At 44.0% G+C, this 21,336-nt stretch overlaps 1 protein-coding gene across 1 annotated transcript; it reads left to right on the top strand.

The window, feature by feature from the left end:
* Nucleotides 1-433: 433 nt before the first annotated feature.
* On the top strand, nt 434-13,839 carry LOC118428660 (neurotensin receptor type 2-like). The gene is made up of 8 exons (XM_035838771.1): nt 434-727; nt 7,738-7,935; nt 10,615-10,905; nt 11,518-11,709; nt 12,367-12,618; nt 12,649-12,780; nt 13,240-13,415; nt 13,585-13,839. The coding sequence occupies exons 1-8, from the start codon at nt 434-436 to the stop codon at nt 13,775-13,777; spliced, it is 1,728 nt and encodes a 575-aa protein (XP_035694664.1). The 3' UTR covers nt 13,778-13,839.
* Nucleotides 13,840-21,336: the final 7,497 nt, after the last annotated feature.

A 21,336-nucleotide genomic window follows, 5' to 3' on the forward strand; every position in this document is an offset into this window, starting at 1 on the left:
TCCTGGCCCGAGTATCCAGGCAGTTAGGCACATCGTCAACAGAACTCTGTGGCTAAGAATCGTGCAGGGGTCACCAGAAGTGAACGGATAGTGTCTCACAGCATCCGGCCCGAGTATCTAAGCAGCGAAGCTTAGCCAGGAACTGAGATAGTAGTTAGCGAGCGGGCTGTCTACAGGGTTTACACGAGTTCTTAGACAGGATTGAGTGTGTAGACAGGTGGGCGTATATAAGTGTCCTGAAAGGTAGGCGTATATTAGTGTCCTGAAAGGTAGGCGTATATTAGTGTCCTGAAAGGTAGTCGTATATCAGTATCCTGAAAGGTAGGCATATATTAGTGTCCTGAAAGGTAGGCCTACATTAGTGTCCTTAGAGGTAGGCTTATCTTAGTGTCCCGAAGGGTAGGCGTACCCTGGCCAGCCGCCAGACACGGCCATGGTTGTCACGGGTAACGTGTCTCTCGCCCTGAACCACACGGCGTCCCAGACCCCCCTCCCCATCCACGGCGCGCCGCTGGTCAGCCCGTCGCTGCCCTTCATCCTGCCGGTTGTGTTCTCCGTGGTGTACCTGGTCGGGCTGGTCGGGAACGTCACCGTGCTGCTGTGCGTGGGCCGGCGGGGCGTCAGGAGCTCCATGTGCGTGTACGTGCTCAGCCTCGCCACGGCGGACACCGTGTACCTGCTGGGCGGGCCGTTCTTCCTAGCCTCCTTCCTGGTGCAACCCAGATGGGTGAGTAGGCATGGCTTATACTTTACTTTACATTATTCTTTTTTTTTCAGGTTAAAAACCCATAGATACACAGAAAATACATACATATACATCAAAACCTCTACCTGTATAATAAACCATAACAGTTTCTGAACAAGATATTTCTGTAGAACATGTCAGAATTCAGCAAGTTATTGACAATAGTATTGTTGTAGGATAGTAATCTTTGTAGAAAAGAATAACAAACCCTTCTTCGCCTTGTTTCAAAACTGTCAGTCGAATGGTACACAAACATTGTACTGGCGCTACACCGTCGTGGTAAATTCATAATAATCCGGAAACAGTTATTGTATGCGACCCGGCACTTAGACAGGACACCCGCACTGACAGAGTTCCATAATTGCGTGCCATATATTTGGCCACAGTACGCCATAAACAAGTTTTTTTTTTAACAGGTGGAGAACAAAGGGAGAATTTGCGATTTATACAATTAGCACGATTATACCTTAATCTCATGCTTGTTTGTGTCACATAGCCGGTAAACCTCCTCATGGCATAGCACGCCGGCCAGATTTGCACTAAACAGTACAAGCTGAGGTTTGTTTAAGTTTTCCACGCGGCACACCTACTCTCCAAGCAGAGGTTCGGTTCCGGCTGTTTTTCTGAGTCCAGTGCGCTTGGCAGGCAAACATAAAGAAAGCTTCACAAAGTAGACAGCCCGATAAAAACGCCTTAAAAGTCCAAAAAGCCAAACCTCTGCGTACTGAAGAGTGCGAGCTGCATAAATAGATAGATTTATTTGATTCACTGACTCATACTTAGAAGTTTCCCTACTCTGTTCGATGTTTCGAGGGTTCTTCAGCATGCTCCAGGTGTGTCTCTCCTCAAACACGGGACCTCCATTTAACGTCCTATCCGAGGGACGGCCCTAAAGAAAGCTAGGTACTCATATTCACCTGAGTGAAGTGAGAAAAGCCGTCCCCAAGGGCCCAAGGAACAGATGTAGGAACAAATGACGCCTGTGGTATGTCAGAGGATTCGTACCCAAGACTTTTATAGTTTTGGGAAACACCCAACCATAACGCTACGCCAATGTCATACAATGATCAACGGGTTTGCTTATTCTAATCTGAGAAGCTCAAATCTGCCCACAGGCCGCTTACCATTGAGCTGAGGTAAGACCCTTAATGTCATCACAAATCTCAGCGGTATAGCTGCCGCAGATGGAGGAGTAGACAAGACTTAACGTTAACTCGTCCCATACATTCTATACTCAACAGGTAGGACTAACGTACGTTTCTCCAAACTTGCCGTAGAGTAATCTTCATTTAAGACTCTTTAGGCATAACCCTTTGCACACTGGTTAGGATTCTCCCTAGGCAGACTACATAATCCTGGCTCTGCTTACTGCGTCTCAACCGAAATTCTCCCATCTAGTGCTCTCTTGAACTGAGCTTACCATTTTGTCTGACCAGACAGACAGCTAGACAATGAATGGTCCACTCAAGTCTCATCACATTAGTTAGGCCCCTCGCCACTAGGACGGCCCTCTCGCCCCGCTCTCTCTGCGACCTAAGATTTGTTTGACAGATCGCTCAACGAATTGTATAGAAAAGAAATGAATCTTTTTTTACACTTCTGTGTTTTCTTGTCTCTTCTGTAACACATGTGCATACTGTATGATATACCCAGTATGAAATCAAAGGTTATGCATATCCCATTTAGGTCGCAGTGAGATCACAGCGAGAGCGCCGTCCTAGTGGACAGGGGGCCTTAGGATTATCTCTAGGCAGACTGACTGTGATTCCATAATCCTTGCTTTGCCCACTGCGTCTCAACTGGAATTCTCTCATCTAGTGCTCTCCTAGACTGAAATTTTTATTTTGTCTGGCCAGACAGACAGCTAGACAATAAATGGTCCACTCAAGTCGCATGACATTACTTAGGTCCCCTTTCCACTAGACGGCGCTCTCGCCGCGCTCTCTCTGTGACCTAAACTTTGACAGATCGCTCACCAAATTGTAAAGAAAAGAAATGAATCTTTTGACACTTCTGTGTTTTCTTGTCTCTTCAGTCACACTTTTACATGCTGTATGATATACCCAGTATGAAATCAAAGGTTATGCATATCCTATTTAGGTCGCAGACTGACTGTGATTCCATAATCCTTGCTTTGCCCAATGCGTCCCAACTGAAATTCTCTCATCTAGTGCTCTCCTGAACTGAGCTTATCATTTTGTCTGGCCAAACAGACAGCTAGACAATGAATGGTCTATTCAAGCCGCATGACATAAGTTCATCTTATCTGACTCTGTTGCCAGATTCGTAGGGTTTTCACTTCATCAAATAATCATAGCGCTTCGGATAACATGCTGTTGATACTTGCACAGGCATTGCAGACTAAATACAGGTTTGGTGTGCGTGTATGCGTGTGTGTGTGTGTGTGTGTGTGTGTGTGTGTGCGTGTATGTGTGTGTGTGTGTGGGGGGGGGGTGTGTTCTGTGTCCTCCGTTGAACCACCCATGCATAAATCATATTTGCGCTGCAAATACAAAAAATACATAAAAATATCCTTGGCATTCTCTATCATCGGTATTGTTGTGCGGGTTTGTTTGCACGGGCTCGTGCTGAACAATCCTCTCGGCTTGTCGTGTCGAAAGCCGGCTCTCATCTTCCATTAGTACGGGATCATGTCGTACCAGGAATGGAACCTGTACCATTATCGCGCTTTCCACACGAGCCGAGTGTAACCATACCGCTGGGTAGTGTTTGCTGAGTGGGACTCTGCCCTTTTCTTTTCGTCTCTGACGGTCAAAGCGAGGATTAGGGAGCAAAATCCTGTCGCTTTTCTATAAAGCCTTTTATACCCGTACGATATCACCTGATCCCCAGGGCTTAGAGACAATTAAAGTCTTTGTTCAAAGGAAGATTTTGTAGCTTTCATGACATGAAAGTTCATTTGTGTTGGCAAATGACATTTTAACTAAATGGCAAATGATTTTTTTTCCATAGGCCAAACCTTAAGAGAAATTGCAACTAACCCAGTTTTCTTTTTGCCTCTCTTTTTTCATTTTTGATTCTAATAATTAATAAGAAATAATAAAAAAATTCTCACCGATGGCACCTTTAGATAAACATTCTTTTTATCCAGTCTCTTGTAAAGTGCGATTTTGGTTTGTGCATTGATTGTTGCGCTTGCCTCGACTTTGCACCGACCTTGAGTACAGGTATTGATGTATCATGCATATTCATTTATAAAATCTCAGTATTTCATGCGAGAATTTTTAACATAACTATTCATAACGTAAGGTAGGGTGAAGGAGATAAGATATGCCGGAGGCGCTCTTCTGTCGCATCTCAAGTCGGAAGGAAATTCCTCAACAGGCAGGAACAAAGACATGTCTACTGTTAAGTGCATACATCCATCCGTAACGACGTGCAGCTTGATTGATCTCTACATACATGCATATTATTACATACATCCATAAACAACGTGCAGCTTGATAGATCTGTACATACATACATGCATACAAATATGTTATTGGTAGACATAACACTAGTTTATTTTTATTCGCAGAGTAACCTATATTCGTCGTGTTTACCAACACGGTATTACAGCTCGACTTACGGTGGATTCAAGTTGTAATATGTTTAAAATCTAATTGTAGTTTGAAACTACCGTCCGTCGACTCGATATCCCTGAACACAAAATTTCTGAAAGCAACGGATAAAGGTTACCCCACGGATAAAGGTGAACTGGCGTTACAGTGAAACGTACATGGACGAATAATGGATAGATTCAGACATAGATAATTCAATAAAAAAAAATAGATATCAACAAGAGTATAGGTAGAAATAGATATCGATATCGATAATCAGAATATAATCCTTGACGGGCATACACAGAGATGCAAAGATGGTTAGTTAATATGTACATAGTATACCATAACTTGTTCAAAATTCTTCGAATGCAGGAGAAAACTACGGCTAAAATGTGCGTAGTATCATCTGTGATCATCATTATACTCTCGCCGATATGTCCTGATTATCTCAGAGTTGAAATAGTATGTCAGATTAGATCTCTAGTAGAGTCGAAAACAGGGGTACCTATGGTAAATGGTAAAAGGGATGTCTTCGGCTGGTCTCCCGTTTAGCAATTCTGAGTTTCAAGTCATCTCTTTGATCTAGATACAAAGTGACATGAATCGAAGTTGACAAGTCTTTTCAGGAAGTATCTTTCAATGTACAGACTACGGTCTCGACAGGTTGAATCGACCAGATTGCTATCGTTACCCTGACATATAAATATCGGTACCCACTGCCTTTGTGATGGCGGTTCCAGCTGTCTAGCCACATAAATAATACATACATCTACCCAAGACATATGTACAAGAGGGTTTGTTTGCCTCTTTGTGTTAATCGCAGTGATATATTTTTGTTCGCTGCTCTAATCTAACGTTGAAATTTGTCGGCAACTTCTTCATGGAGCTTTGTTTGTACGCAGCACATCATTGGATTGTGCATTGCACACTCCCACACTCTCTAATGACTTTAAACGATGTAAACTGTTATATACGTTGGCTGACCCTTGTCTCTTTCGTCATGACCTCATTGAAAGCGGCATACAGACCGATGTGAACTTAAATGAATAAGCAAAGGTTCAAACAAACAAACAAACAAACAAAAGTTTGCGTTCAGTGATTGGTCACCAGTATCCTGAGGATGTTGAAACTTTAATCAGCCAGTGTTTACCTTTGTGAAAAAAAAGGAAAGTGATCTCGATCCAGTTTTATCTCACTGAAGAGCTAGTCTTCCACTGGTCGTGACAGAGAGGACAGACGCTATGTACAGTATTTACAGGTTCATTGTACCGGGGAAATTCCCCTAACTCTTTTCTACAAGCACAATGAACAGTGGACCACGGCTTAACGTCCTGTCCTAAGTACTGCAACCCTTTCCGGTAGCATGCATGTCGGGTGAGCGACACAGCCGGAATCGAACTCACTGCTTCAAGTTCCAGAGGCAGGGCCGCTAACCACTGGACTACGCGCGCTACCTTGTGCTGGAATTAAGTTTAGCACTGCACTATTATAGCACATCGTTTGGTATCTAGAAAATGACAACGGATGGTATTTCGATGGACGCGTGGGCGAATTTCTGATTGCGAATTTCTGACAATGGAACTCCCTTTGTGTCGCGTAGGTGTTCACGTAGTTTTTCCAGTTGTGATACCTGGCATTAATCAAGCGTATGTCCTAATTGAATGCGCGACAATTTATCGTTGAGCGTTGCCGTCTTCCTAAATTACCATCAAGCGTTGACTGCTGTCTTAAGCGTACCATAAAGTTTTTCCCCCGCCCACCATGCAGACAATTTGTAGAATTTACGGAAAGGTCAATTCGGCCTAGGTCTTTCCGTGCAGAGGAGACAGATGCCAGGAGCTAAATGAGCCCCAAGTGACAAGTCCCGTAAAACCCCATGGAGACCCTTTTTTAACTTAAAGAGACGTCTATTCGGTCCATCTTCTTCAGTACGGAACCAGGAGCTAGATGAGCTCTCTAGTACGTCTCTAAGTCTCCCATACGTTTTTCGAAGAGGTCAATTCGGTCCATCTCAGTCCGTACGGAGGTCGATCCTCAAGCCGTTTTGATGAGCCAAATGTCAGAAACTTAACAAGCTTCTAAGTCTCTATTCCAGATGCAGACCCTTTCTTGAACATTCGGAGAGGTCAATTCGGTCCATCTTGTTCCGTACGGAGCCGAATGTCGGGAGGTTAATGAGCAGCTCCATCAGATACTAGTAACAGGTAGGTTCGGTTTGCGGACTCCCATCCATCATCCAGCAGTCTCTGTGGACGCTTCAACCTGCAGCAAGCAGATTCCTCTCTCCGTGCAGTTACAGCATGGTTAAGACTCTCTAATAAAGGCGTAGCCTGGGAACCACCTGAAAGTAGTTCGCTCCGGCGTTCATTATACACTATATACAGTAGCTTCTCTGCTGTTCCGTCTGGGATCCTTGACCATCTTAACGTTTGGAATCGCCCAAATTTCGGACGAAGGTCCTGATTAATCCCTAAACATAAGCGATTTGAGGAATAGGTTCAAGCGCCAACAGGCGTTCTAACACACGAAACGCTTGCAAACACCTCACTCTGTGCCCTTACAGCATGGTTTAGACGTGGATTACATCTAGATTAGATCCGATCCTGTAAATGTGATGCAGATGTGGAAGATGCAGAAGCCATGATCTGATGGGATTGAAAAGATGATGGAAAATATAGTCAACAGGTGACTCCTCTGTTTGGCAGGAAAACTGTTCGTCCGTAAAATTGATTCCCACCAAAACTGTTATAAAAGTAATGTGCGACTTAATTCTTTTAGTGATACAATGGCGTGGATCTTCTTAAAAAGAATATGAAGAAATAAAGACTCCCCTTCAAAGGGTCACATACCCGGCAAGTCGAGTGCACATCACGTACACATGGATGTTCTGAAGTTAACCGGACTGGACGGAAGTCGCACCCATGGCTCTGTCCTCTGTACCAGCCTATTACACACACTGCAGTAATTGTAGGCTACAGAGGACGAGACAGGCGCACCAATAACCCCAGATAAACCCATATCTGCTCTTACCCAGATCTGTGCCTTCCAATTTCTTCTGCCTTACATGGAATCAAATTAGGGTAATGATACGTGTTCGAATGGGAAACGTTTTAGCGGTAATACACTGTTATTACATTACATTTACAGCGACGAGAACAAAAGATCCTGACCCGCTCGCGTATCATCATCCCCAAATTTAGTACAGCATTGGATCAAACACGTGAATCTTTATAACCCAGAAGTCAGGAATTTCATGGCTATTGAAAGTTTATCCACACGGCAGCTGTATTTCTCCAGTACTGTATGAAAGAGCGTACATCAAAGACCGTGCTGATATAACACGTACCCGGCCCACGGCGACAGGAGGTCCCATGGGAGCTTACATCGCCTATATCACCCCTTTATCATAACCATCTTCCCGTCGGGAAGCTTAACAAGATTATGGAGTACGGAGAGTTGCGAGGCGACGTGTCTCAAAGGTTGTTTACCAGGACCGGAGTGACAGATAGCTCCTACAGAACATCGGCTCCGTCAAATAAAAAGGAGACGCAGTTCCAGACTCGGGGGATGAGTGAGAAGGTGTACGCCAAAGCGGGGTGTAATCTTACCGCATCGCAGAACCAGGTGGTAATTGATAGAGTGTCACAGGCATTCGAGAAAGAGAGGTCTTACCGTGATACCGAGGGGAGTTCTAATGGAAAGATACGATCTGACTGGAGTTTTGGCGAGCATGTAAGGTCATGACTTAACAGCTTGGATGGTTTACTTTTGCAACATTGACGCGGTTAGCGACTTCTCTTCTCTGTCAATCTATGGTGTGAAACACAGTAGGGAGATAAAGCGTCTTAAGGTCTGATGTTCACGCTATTGCTTCGTATTCATTCAGCCATTCATTCATCCCAGATTTTCAGCGACGAGGGCCTTTTCAAAAGTTTGTCAATCTACGGTTTGAGACACAGTAGGAAAGTAAAGGGTCTAAGCTCTAATATTCACTCTACTGCTTGGCATTCAATCAGACATTCATTTATTCCGGATTTTAAGTGACGAGGTTCTTTTCAGACGTACTCTCACATGGAGATGGATCACTAGAGTTTGCCGATGCCTTTGCACAAAGCCACAGGCGATCTTAATTCCGATTCACAGAATCAAAAGAATCTACCGGAAAATTCTGAATCTACACTGCTGCTTGATTTTCATTCAGCTTTTCATACATCTGTTCATTACTGTAACGGATATCGGTCGTCAAAGTTCTTCTATAGCATCCTGCTCCTAGGTCTAATATTGTACGCAGATGAATAACTACAGGTTGCTGGCACCCTATGAAGCGCCAATTCTATTTGGGAAATTCGTTTTTAAAAGTATCACACGTAGCCAAGCAAAGGGATGTCGTTGTCGAAGAAGGTGAAGGAAAAGTGATTCTGTTCGCATTAATTCTCAACTGATTAGGCTACTAGCAAGTTTAACAACGATAACAAGGTTAAATCTTACAGTGCTATGATTCAACTCCTCTTGAAGGTATTAAAAGCACCGTCATATCATAACAGTGATATTCATATGATATGAAATGAAAACCATGCAGATGGATTCTCGAGCTGAAGAGAAACGGCTGAAAGAAAGTCGTAACCTACACTCATCTTTGAAACCTTTGAATGATATAATTTGGAGAGCATTGAAATAGCACAACAGATCTATTTTCCAATTTTTTTCTAATGTCTGGGGCATTGAAATATCATTAAAGATCTTAGAAGTCATTGAGGTGTAATCAAATATCTTTGGAATCATTGTGATATAATCAAGATTTTAGAAATTATCATGATATAATCAAAGATCTTGAACACCGCTGAGATATAATCAAAGATCTTTGAAATCATTAAGATATGATTAAAGATATTGAACATCCTTCATATTTTATTTAATATCCTGAAAATCTCGGACATCATAAACACCACCAGATGACCTTGAGAGATCATTGAAATATCATTTGGCAATATTTTAGATTTATAAGTACTCACCGGGATGCTTCTGAGAGCTTGAGATGCTCGAAGATCTCTCAACATTTATTATTTGTTTCATTATCATTATCACTATATTTTGATTAACTTATCTATTTGTCATTCATCTATTCTTTGTATTATTGTTATACAGTCATGCCTTCAAATACAAGAGTTACCAACCTAGGATTGATGTGTTAAAAAATTGTGTTAAAAACATTCCCAGAACTATCGTAGAGTGGAATCTGTTATCACCAAGCACAGTAGGGGCATCTTCTCTGGGTAGTTTTAAAGAACGCTTGCAGATAGATGTGCAAAAGTTAGGTGTGACGGGTCGTTCGGTGTAATATAACCGCATGCCTGCGAAGCTGGTGTGTTACGCCGAAGGGCGGTTATACCGGCTATAAAGATACAGACACAGACACGTTCTAAGTTATTGTTACTTATTGAACCCTGACACATCTCCCAACTCGATCTCCACGAAAAGCGGCCCTGACAGCCGAATTGAGCACTTTTAGAGTCTAATTGAACAAAGTCATCACCTCAATGGAATCCCAACTAGCAGAAAGACCATAAATGTAGCCACTACTTTTTTTTACAGTAAGTTCTTTATGGGGATTGCAGAAAGCTCAGTATTTGTATGACTTGCAACATTTGTAAATTGGATGTAATTCAGTGCAGAAAGAACTCTGACACTGCGATTTCCCAATAGATACCATCGATCGATCTAACTAGTATTATGGCACAAACAGCACTCAAAGATTTCATAGCGAAGCAACCGCCACGGGACCCCGGCCGGGATATTCCTGGACACGTGTTGACAGGGAATTAGCAAGGAAAAACGCGCGCGCACGGCCGGGGGATTGGGCTGAAATTACGCGCGCCTCCGAAGGACACTCCTGAGTAGATACTGAAGGATAAACACCTGCGTGTGCGTCTGTCTGCTTAATTGCATCGGATTACACTGGGATGAACAGCTTAATAGGCTTTTGGATAAACTCAACGTGACATCACATGACGTAATGATGTCCTTGGTTTGAATCACCTGACATACCCCGACGTTGTGCCCTTGAAAATCGCACTTAATGAATTTACTTAGTACTAAAGTGTAGGTCAGTAACAAGCTTTTCTGCAAAGGTATTAACTTATCCGAGTGTTTTTGTCTGCAGGTTTTCGGTGATATTGGCTGCAGGCAGATTGTGTTTATGTCTGCAGGTTTTCGGTGACGTTGGCTGCAGACTAATTGTCAGTGTTTTTGTCTGCAGGTTTTCGGTGACGTTGGCTGCAGACTAATTGTCAGCGTTTATGTCTGCAGGTGTTTGGCGATATCGGCTGCCGGTTGATTGTGGGTCTGGACACGCTGACCATGCTGGCCAGCATCTTCACCCTGACGGCCATGAGCGCGGACAGGTTCTACGCCGTGATGTACCCCACACAGGCGATCTCTGAGGGGATCCAGATCACCAGCAAATCCCGCTGGATCACGTGCGCAGTCTGGATCGCGGCCCTGCTCATCACCGTGCCCTGGACCGTCTGCATGAGTCTGCACCAGTCTGAACAGGGCGGTGAGCTGGTGGAGGTGTGCCTGCTCAGCTGGCCCAGCGAGGTAGGTCAGAGGGACGTTCAAGGTTCATGCTATAGGGTCAGAGGTTTATAGGGTTCATGGATCAGAGGTCACCATTAGTGAAGGAGCGGTGGAACGGGAAGGCGAGCTGATGGAGGCGTGTCTGCTCCGCTGTTCCAGTGCGGTAGGTCAAGAGTAGACTTAAGGTTTATGACATAAGGTCAAAGTCCAGCGGTGGGGTTCATGAGTCGGAGGTCAGGCGTCAGCATGAGTGAGTAGTCTCTACAGTTTGAGCATACCCATGATACAGACGGTAACTTGCAGCACTCACAGAGACTAGTCTCTACCAGACTCCAGATCGCTGGAAAAATCGTAGAAATGGAACAAATAGAGGAGTAAGCCGGCCAGAGGAATATAACCGGCCAGGGAACAGGGATCTACGGATCGCGAGCTGTTCCCTGGCCGGTTATATTCCTCTCTGTTTGTTCCATTTCTACGATTTTCCAGCGATCCGGAGTCTGATAGAGACTAATGAGTGAGGGAGTGGCTGCACGGACTGCGAGGCGAGGCGGTGTAGGTACCGCCTTTGTTTAAGCTTCCTTTGTCTTGTTTCCAGACTGAACGTCATGTTTTACCCAATATCTGTTGATGCAGGTGGGAAAGCTCGTGTACATCACGCTGGTGTTCGTGCTGGGCTTCCCTCTGCCGTTCATCATCATCTCGGCGCTGTACGGCACCATGGTGTACCAGCTGTGGGCCACCATGCAGCCCGTCACGCTGGAGGAGCAGGACAGGACCGCGCACCAGCGCCGCTCCACCGTCAGGAGCTTCGTCAGCGTCGCAGAGGTAGCAGCAACTTTTCTTCATCATACATATTATCAAACAGCTTCTGCTAGTATCCATGTAGACCCTACGGTGCCTTGGGGATAGTTTTAAAGCTGACCAATGAGTATAGCCGGCACCGAGTGCCCGTTTGCCGTACTCCTTGGCCAGCTTTGATACTATCTCTAAGGAACTTCTCTTCATCTTGAATCAAAAGCCTCATCTCTCTCGCAGATGTTGGCTGTGTCCTCGTCTGCTTTTGTACAATTCCTGTGTTGTTGCCAGCAAAAAGCACTCAGTCTGCAGCAGCGACGTGCTTGCGAAGCCGATGCGTTAAGCAAAAGCGGTTATACCGTTTATATAAAAAAATTTAGATACAGATACTGATAACTGTCAGCATAACACAATCATCAACATGTAACTAACTGAATGAACGAATAGAAACTGAGAGAGGTCCATGGAAGGATGAAAAATTAAGACTAAAGCAGAACGATGAGCTGTCGTAGATACATTTCAAGATATTGCATCGCATATTCTCAACACATTATTGTAGACATAAGGAGATTCTGCCCAAAGCGTCCAGTACACTTCTACTGTCAGTCATCTGGTTCCAGTACACAAGGTATACAAAAGGTTTTATCAATTTAATAACTCCAACGTGCACAATACGCTTTCCCGCAGGTGTCCCAGAGGGTGGCGGAGACCAGTTACATCCGGTCGCAGCACACCGTCACCGTCAAGTACTCGGTGAGCGAGTCGGTGGCGAGCCGCCAGCTGTCCAAGCAGAGCGTGGTGTCTCGGCACGCCTCGGGAGGGGAGGGGGTGGCGCGGCGTCTGCAGCCGAGGAGGCGGAGGAGGCAGCACGTCTCCCGCTCCGTGTTGATCATCGTGGCCGTCTTCTTCGTCTGCTGGCTGCCGTACGGAATCCTACAGGTTAGGGTTCAGGTTCGGGGTGAGGGTTAGGGTTATGGATTAGGGGACGGGGTGGCGCGGCGTCTGCAGCCGCGGAGACGGAGGAGGCAGCACGTGTTCCGCTCCGTGCTGATCATCGTGGCCGTCTTCTTCGTCTGCTGGCTGCCGTACGGAATCCTACAGGTTAGGGTTCGGGGTTAGGGTTCGGGGTTAGGGTTCGGGGTTAGGGTTCGGGGTTAGGGTTCGGGGTTAGGGTTCGGGGTTAGGGTTCGGGGTTAGGGTTCGGGATTAGGGTTCGGGGTTAGGGTTCGGGGTTAGGGTTCGGGGTTAGGGTTCGGCGTTAGGGTTCGGCGTTAGGGTTCGGCGTTAGGGTTCGGCGTCTGGGTCCGAGGTTTAGTGTTCGGCGTTATCTTTGGGGTCATTTTTGGGTTCAGGGTTAGTTAGGATTTGGGATGGTAAATTGCGGTCTTTGTTCAGGGTTAGTTAGGATTTGGGATGGTAAATTGCGGTCCTACCAGACACAAAATTGAAGACAATTTACTTTGAGTACGAGTCCTTAATTCTACATGAAAAGGATAATTGCAAGACACACTTCCTATATCCCGAGCAGGTGTGTTGACGTCCCTTCCTCTACCTCCGCAGGTGTTGTACTACCACCACGTGTTCCGCCCCACCGCCGCCATGTACTACGTCCACCTGACGTTCGTGGGCCTGTCCTACCTGAACTCCTGCGCAAACCCGCTGCTCTACGTCATGCTGAGCGAGAGATTCCGCAGGGAGATGTTGCAGTCCTGCGCAAAGATGTGCTCCTGTATCAGGTGGGGACTTGTTTATTTGTTTATTTGTTTGTTTGTGAGTTGGTACGAGCGCTTCCGCTGGCAGATGCTGCAGTCGTGAGCTGCACACGACAAACCGTTTTTGTTTTTTGTTTTTCCAATGAATCCAACTCAAAGTTCAGAGCTCTACATTGTTGAGTCTATTTTCCAGGAGACTCTCTAAGCCGCAGCCGCGGCACAGCACGGAGACGAAGGGCGAACAGCAGCGGCAGCAACAACAACAACAACAACAGCTGCCGTCCACTCCTGTGGAGATGAACAACTTCAAACGTGTTCCCGCCACCTCCATAGAGATGAGCAACCTCAGACATGTCCAGAACAAGATCAGGAACGATCTCTTATAACTCTCTGCGATCAAAGACAAGCAGTTCTGGAGGACTTACTTCGTCTGCTCCACCTCACATGAGGATGAATGATGATGATGATAAAACAAAATAGAACGTATTTTCAAAGTCGTTTGGAGGTAAACAACCGTTGAAAAAGATCGGATCTTGGTGTCAATTGTGCAGATTTTGGCACGCAGGCACACCAAGTCCGTGTTTATTTCTGGCGTACTTTTTGACAGATTAGCCAAAAAAAGAGGCTTGGTGGGCGTCACTCCACTGCCATAGTTGATATATCGTGTAAAGTGCCTTTTCCAAGGGCACAAGGTCGGGGCAAGGCGAGTATCGACCCAGGACGTATTGATTCCGAGTCGAACGCTCAAGCCGTTGCGCTACACAAACCTCACACGACCGTATCGTGAACGTAACGTAACGTAATAGACCTTACCGTTTCTGAATGCCCGGCTTTTTGTTAAAGGATGTGGGAGAAGCTGGTCTCATTGGAGATTAAGAAAAACCCCAAAAAATTGTGCCCTGGTTCTATGACCCTTTCATCTGTCGTGGGGGCACTGCATTTTGGTATCTCAGTTTTCGCAATGGCGATGTTCTTATATGCTATTCATAACCTTATCATTTGTGATGTGGTTGAAATGTATCCAGTTATTTAAATAGATTTTAACTTGCGTGTCTCTTATTATCTAGATGTCTAAAGGCCCGTTCGTATTTGTGCGTATACATACTTAAGTCCCCATGGTTAACCATTTTTTATCTTTTGTTTAACATAAAGTTTGCGTCCCGAACAAAATCGTTTGTTCGATTCGATTAGTAGGTTGTCCAACGGTTAGTCAAAGCTAAAAGCAACAAAAACAGCAAAAGATTCCCACAAACTTGAGCCAAAAGATTTCAACACAAAACTCATTGGGTCTTGAATATACGCAAAAATGTGAACGAGCCTAAAATTTATCGATGTATTTTGATCCCTTACGTTGGAATGGATGAGGTTAATCGTATACGTGGTTCATATGTGGTTCTGTACATCGTCACTGTACAGGAATGCATTTAATGTATCAGTTATATTCTGTGACCGTCATCCTTAACATACCCCATTCCAATATATAGCGGCGACCTCGTTGTGATCTCGACAATTTGACAAAGCGCTCAACAATTTACATAGATAAGAATGATTGATTTTTATTACGTTTTGGCATTTATTTTGTCTTTTCAGCCATACTTTAACATTTGTATTTTGCATTTTTCCAATGATGAAATCAATGGTTACGCAACTCCAATTTACGTTGCAAGTTCGATCAACATCTAGTGGAATATGGCTTGGTGATACCTCAAGACCGTCATGTTGTTGATATCAACGTGGCTCATATTGTTGTATTCGTGAAAGAGTTGTAAACAAAATATTCATAAAAAGCCAGGATAAATCAATGACGATTTTAGAGAAGCCATGCAACACAAAAGGACCACAGGATCATTTCAGTCATGTGCCTCAGCTAGTGGTATATCATATTGTATTGTTCAGACTGTGTTTTTTGTACTCAAACGTAGCTGTGTGCAGTCAAATATTTCAGACCTTTTGGGAGTTGTTGTTTGTGTTTTTTTCGCCCAATAAACATATCTTGTCAAATAAAAAAAATTGAACCATCTCCTTGTGAATGTACAGTGGATTTCACAGTGTTTTTATCCTTAAACATAGCTGTGTGCCGTCAAATATTTCAGATCATTTTGGAGTGGTTGTTTGTGTTTTTTCTGCCAAATAAACTTATCTTGTCAAATACAAAATATTGAACCATCTACTTGTGAATGTACAGTGGAGTTTAAGTCCGCCATGAAACAAGAGTTCAGAAATTAAAGCGAATGTTTGAAATGAAAATGAAAAATTGAAAGTGAAACGTCGAAGTGAAGATGGGGAAGGTGAAAATGAACCATAGTGAAAGTGAGGGTAAAAAAATATGAAAGATAAAAGTGAAAGTAGATGAAAGGTGCCAGTTAATCAATCTATCACAGATGAGGATAAGAAAACTCACAAGTTTAGTTGAGTTCAAAAGAACACGACAAACGCGTTTGATGTCTTGTTTAAAAGTTTCTGAAAGTCAACTTTCTGCCTATTTGAATCGCATAACCGGAACTACGACTGAGAAAGTAACTACCAGATCCGTACATCACAGACAGGTTCTTCTCTTCAGAATCGGAGCCATCCTCCTTGGGTGCGTGACTGAGAGGTGGCTTTCTTCTTTCTTCTCCTGCCTTTGTAGAGATGAAAGTCCCGCGGACGTCTTTCATGTCTGATACAAGATTCATCGTGCTAATCCCCCAAATGGGTCTGTTCGTCACGCCGGGGCTATGGTGGCATCTATGAGGTAATCCATTAGTCTGGATTTCACCTGGAAATAAGGTACAGATGTCAAAATCAGGGGCACAAAGTTTTATACATTTAAACCTTTTATGAATTCCTACCGAAATTCAAATCATCATGGTCATTATTTTACAGGCGACACCGAATAACGTTAGATGAGAGAGAACGGGAAAAAAATATGGGCTGCTGCCTACAGTGTCTGGGTCGACTTGCCCTGCTGAAAGTCAGATACACGCTTTTAACTATAGCTAGCTAAAATAGAAAGGAAATTCCCATTACCACAAAAATCCGCAATGCCTTCGAATATTTCATGGCATGGTGTGCCCACCTTCACATGCAGCTCTGATCACAGTTCACCTTTGTTTTTCTCACCTACTGACTTTCAAATAAACGTCGACGTCGACTGGACAGTAATGACCGCAACGATCTGAAATTTGGTGGATACGGATTAAAGGCTTCCTGCATATCCGAATGAAATCTCATCTGTGTTGGTAGAAACCATAGCTGTAAAGTTTAAACTTTATTCCAACATAAAAGAAGAAAAACTCAGCTCAGCTCCATACCTTTGCGGTCAAGCTCGTCGACCTTCTTCAGATGTACGATTCGCTTCGTTCCGGAAGTCGGAGGATGACGTCAGCAGCGAATCGTAGGTGGCGGGAAGGCGGTACCTGACACCGTCACGATTTAGAGAGGGTTGATGCGCCGTTATGTATAAGGCTTTCATCCTAGGAGGACTTCCGACCAAGGATGTAAGGGGTTCCTCCTACCCCTGACTCGTGTGTCATGACGGATGCGTCATGTCAGAACATGCCCCTAAGGCCTATCTCAGCCATATGGCCACAAAGGCCTTGCCACTGCCACTAGCCGCAGGTAGATACTCATTTTCACCTGAGTCAAGTGAGGAAAGTCGTGTAAAGTGCTTTTCCCAAGGGCACAAGATCGGTGGCACAGCTCAGGACCTCTTGGGCCTGAGGCGAACGCGCTGTCTATTACACCACGCGGTCTCACTTCATAAGGCTTTCTACTATGTAAGTATGCCCTAAATCTGAGTTCTTCACCTTAGTTCTGTGTAAAGCCTAGCACGTATTCATCAGCTCCGGTATCGGTGGGGATGCCGGGTCTGAAACGTGCGTGTCCACCAGGTCATTATTGGGCTCTCTATCATCAACCGGTGCAATGGCCGTATCATACCAAAGAATTTAAACTGGTACATGTTGCTTTCTCTGCTTAGCACTCAGCATTCGGGAAAGGGTATGAAAGTTGAACACACGCCACTACCATTGGACTAGCCCCCTGCGCCACCCTATGCATCATCAGGCGTGGGAAAAAACTTTGACTTTGACTTTGACTTTGACTATCATCATCAGTCACTCCAGACACACCCAGACACGTCAACATGGTTTGGGACCGGACTGCAATATGGATGATGGTCTGTTTTGTGTATATATTGAATGAAGACCTTTATTGCAAATTTTTGCCCCGCTGGGCTAAGTACAGGTCACATGGTAACGCTCATACATATGCAACAGTGGAAACAATCATACACATCTATTTCTATGTTATGTATGTCTTGATGTCACATGTATGTGTTCTCCAGGGCCCCACTGTGTTGCAGTGTTGTAGTGTTGGTTACACTGAGTTGGGCTGCCCTGGGTAAAGGAAACAGAATAAAAAAGACATTCCTACCAAACTCGGCGGATAAGTTCCGAGCTGACTGAAGCTGTAAAAGAAAGTGTTTCTTGATAACATCAACTCTTATAATTCCACCAGGTGCCATAATACCACCACATTAATACATTGTTACCAAGACCTTCTCAGGATTATGTTGAACTCATTAAGGGTATATACCCCAGCGTTATTGATGCTGCATTCTGTCTTGTGGTGGTATTATAGCATCCGACGGTGTTTTGAGATTTGGCGTCGGTGTATACGGCGCCCCAATTCAAGGTTGATTCCTTTCACCACCGAATGAAGCGACCGAGGCCACCTTAGATATGACTGATTGGCCGCATGAACTGTTTAATGATTTCGTTAGTACATGGCAACGTTGATGCTGAATTGATCAAAACAAACCGTTCCTCAGTATCAGGATGTATGCACATCCGCTTATCAAAACTCCCTTTGTCTAAACTAAAGCTATAAAACTCCCACGCACAGAACATTACAACAGCTTTTAGTCTTAACGAACGGCTGTTTTCTTTTGCGGAGGTAAGATAGTACGGATGGTATTCACTGGTGCTTAAGCTAAGAACAGGTTTGCACAATGCGGAGGAACGTCTAGGGTGGCCTGCAGAATAATAGCTGTTTTATTTGTAAAATCATGCCCGAAGCCTGATTGCATGTACAGTCTTAAAGACTAAGAGTGGAAAAATGTGTGATACATAACATCATGGTCTAATCAAGGATATGAAACAATGCATATTGTCGGGTTTGACTTTGGCTTTGAAGGCAGATGAAGTCAGTGGTTAATGAACCGCCCCACATTCTGTACGAGTATAATGATTTGTGCTTTTAGTAGATTGTATTATATAGTATTTTGGTGATCTTCTAAATGGTAAAAGCGTGGTGAAATTGTGAGACATGATAAGTACCTTTGAGTTGATTTTGTCTTTCAGACGTGCGATTGTCATAATAAGGCCATATTGATTTAGATTATATTGATGACATACTGTACTGTATGGATCAAATCCTTTTTCTTTGGAAGCAGCCGAAAATTGACGCGCGCGCGGATGTCATCAAAATGATCAAATCAATATGGCCAGCCTTCTCAAATTGCCGAAGAGGGAAGCTCTCTGTTGAGTCATGGTAATTCTAATGGAGTCGCCACCAATTTCGCTCTCTATGGTTTCAGAAATTGGCACTTGATTTTGGCAATTTGCCTTCTACCGTTGTAAATACCTCCGTGAATTGCTGAAGAAGCTATTTTCTATTTCTGTCTTTTTCGCTGAATGTAAAAATAGATTACGGTGACTTAGCTGCATATTCTTCCACTGGTCGTGCCAGCGTAGATAGACGCCTTCTACAGTAATTACAGGTTCATTTTACTAGGGAAATTCTTCCCCTAGCTAGTTTTAGCAAACACAATGGAAAGATCACTCGACGAATTTCAGAGATTAAGAACGAATTTTCTTATGTTTTATGTATTTTGTTGTCTTCTAAGCCATACTTTTACGTAGTACGTAATATCTAAATTATAAAAAAAAAATCGGTGCAAAATAACACAGTTCAGTGCCGCAGTGATCGAACCCCGCAGTGCCGCACCGGTGCCCCAAGTGCAGTGAGATACCACCTTAAGGTGCACTCTCACCGGACGTGGGGCACGCTTGCGGAATTGCTGCGTTCGTTCACTGCGTGCGTCACTGGTTTGTTATTTTCTCCGATTTTTTTATAATTCAGATATTGCGTAATACGTAAAAGTATGTCATAGAAGACAACAAAAGTAAGAAAATTCGTTCTTTATCTCTGAAATTTGTTGAGTATCTTCCGAACCCCGCAATGCCGCAAGCGTGCCCCAAGTCCGGTGAGAGTGCACCTATACCGGTAGGCACGTGGGTGGGAAATAGGCCTCCCCGGCTGTGTTATGGTTACAGGGTATATATGTACACACGGGGAGCTGCCCGATTCTGCACAAACAACTATAACAGGGATTCTAGTGTTACCAAAATGAAAACAGATTTGCAGTGGATGTCACTTGAAGATAGAAGGAAAATGTCCAGACTTTCCATGATGTACAAAATGACCAATAAACTGGTGGACGTACCAACTGATAAGTATCTAATACCAGCTCAAAAAAGAACAAGAAACAGTCATGCATTCAAATACCAGAGTTACCAACCTAGGATTGATGTGTTCAAAAATTCGTACTTTCCCAGAACTATCGTAGAGTGGAATTTGTTATCACCAAGTACAGTAGGGGCATCTTCTCTGGGTAGTTTTAAAGAACGCTTGCAGATAGATGTGCAAAAGGTAGGTGTAATGAGTCGTTCGGTGTAATATAACCAGCTGCTGCCGCGCCGCGTGTCTGCGAAGCTAGTGTGTTACGCCGAAGGGCGGTTATACCGGCTATATAGATACAGACAGACACAGATACGGGGATGTGAAGAGGAAAGCCGGCAACTAACATCTTTTACATCCGCATCGGTCCTGTCCGGCCATTAAACGCAGCTTTGATTCAATTTTGTAACGACCTTTTGGTGTAATTATGGGAATTATGTTCCAGAGATCTGGATATCGTTTGATCTGGCCGGCTGTCAGGGTGGTGGAAAGTGGGTCATCATCAAACGAAATCAGTAGAAAAGTAGAAAACCAAAAAAATGGTAATGCAACATATACACGCTGCCACTGGTGATGCACAAGAAATAGTTTAGATTAGGGCTGGACAAAACCGGTTATTCTTATTGGATCGGTCCAGAAAAACCGGACCTGAAAAAAATCGTTGAACCAGATGTTGGACCGATTGGAAAATGAACAGATTATATGAACAGGCATTCACACGTTTTTAGGAAAATAACAAAAGCGAAGTAGGATAGATTCGATGGTCATTTCTACCAAGTTTTACAGTCAATCGTACAAAGGCAGTTAGCTTTGTAGGATTTCAAAACGCCAGTGGGAGTCAAATATATCACAAAACAGATGTCGTTGTGACGAAATGGACCATTGTTTTGAGTATCGTCCACATGTTTTCACATACTGAATGCAGGTTCAGGTCCGGACCTGGACCTGATCTTCTAGACCTGAACCGGACCTGAACCTGAAATTTCTGTACCGGTACCCACCCCTAGTTCAGAACAATTAAAGTATTGTGTTTACAAACAAACAAACAAACAAACAAACAAACAAACACAGAACGCTCTCGAACACATAGCATTATTGGTACATGAAATAATTAACGTATGAATTAAAATCCAGATTTCCTCAGAAAATTAAGTGGCTACATCGTTGCGCTACCATTATGTAATTTTGGATAGTTTAAACGATTCCAAGGGCCACAGAATAAAAGGAGGTAGAAGAAGAGACTAGTACTAGATGTCACCATAGTCCCCACCCTCAGGTATGAGGATGGAATCCTTTCATCCTGGGAGAGGTTACACCAGGATCTCTTGAAGTTCCCGAAGAAGACTTCAAATACAATTCAATCTCTACAACTGGATAAAACAAGATATACTTTAGTCTCCATAGCAGGCTCTCTGGGGCCTTTTTTCGGCTCATAATATAT

Source organism: Branchiostoma floridae, chromosome 13 (genome assembly GCF_000003815.2).
Source record: "Branchiostoma floridae strain S238N-H82 chromosome 13, Bfl_VNyyK, whole genome shotgun sequence".
NCBI lineage: Eukaryota > Metazoa > Chordata > Leptocardii > Amphioxiformes > Branchiostomatidae > Branchiostoma > Branchiostoma floridae.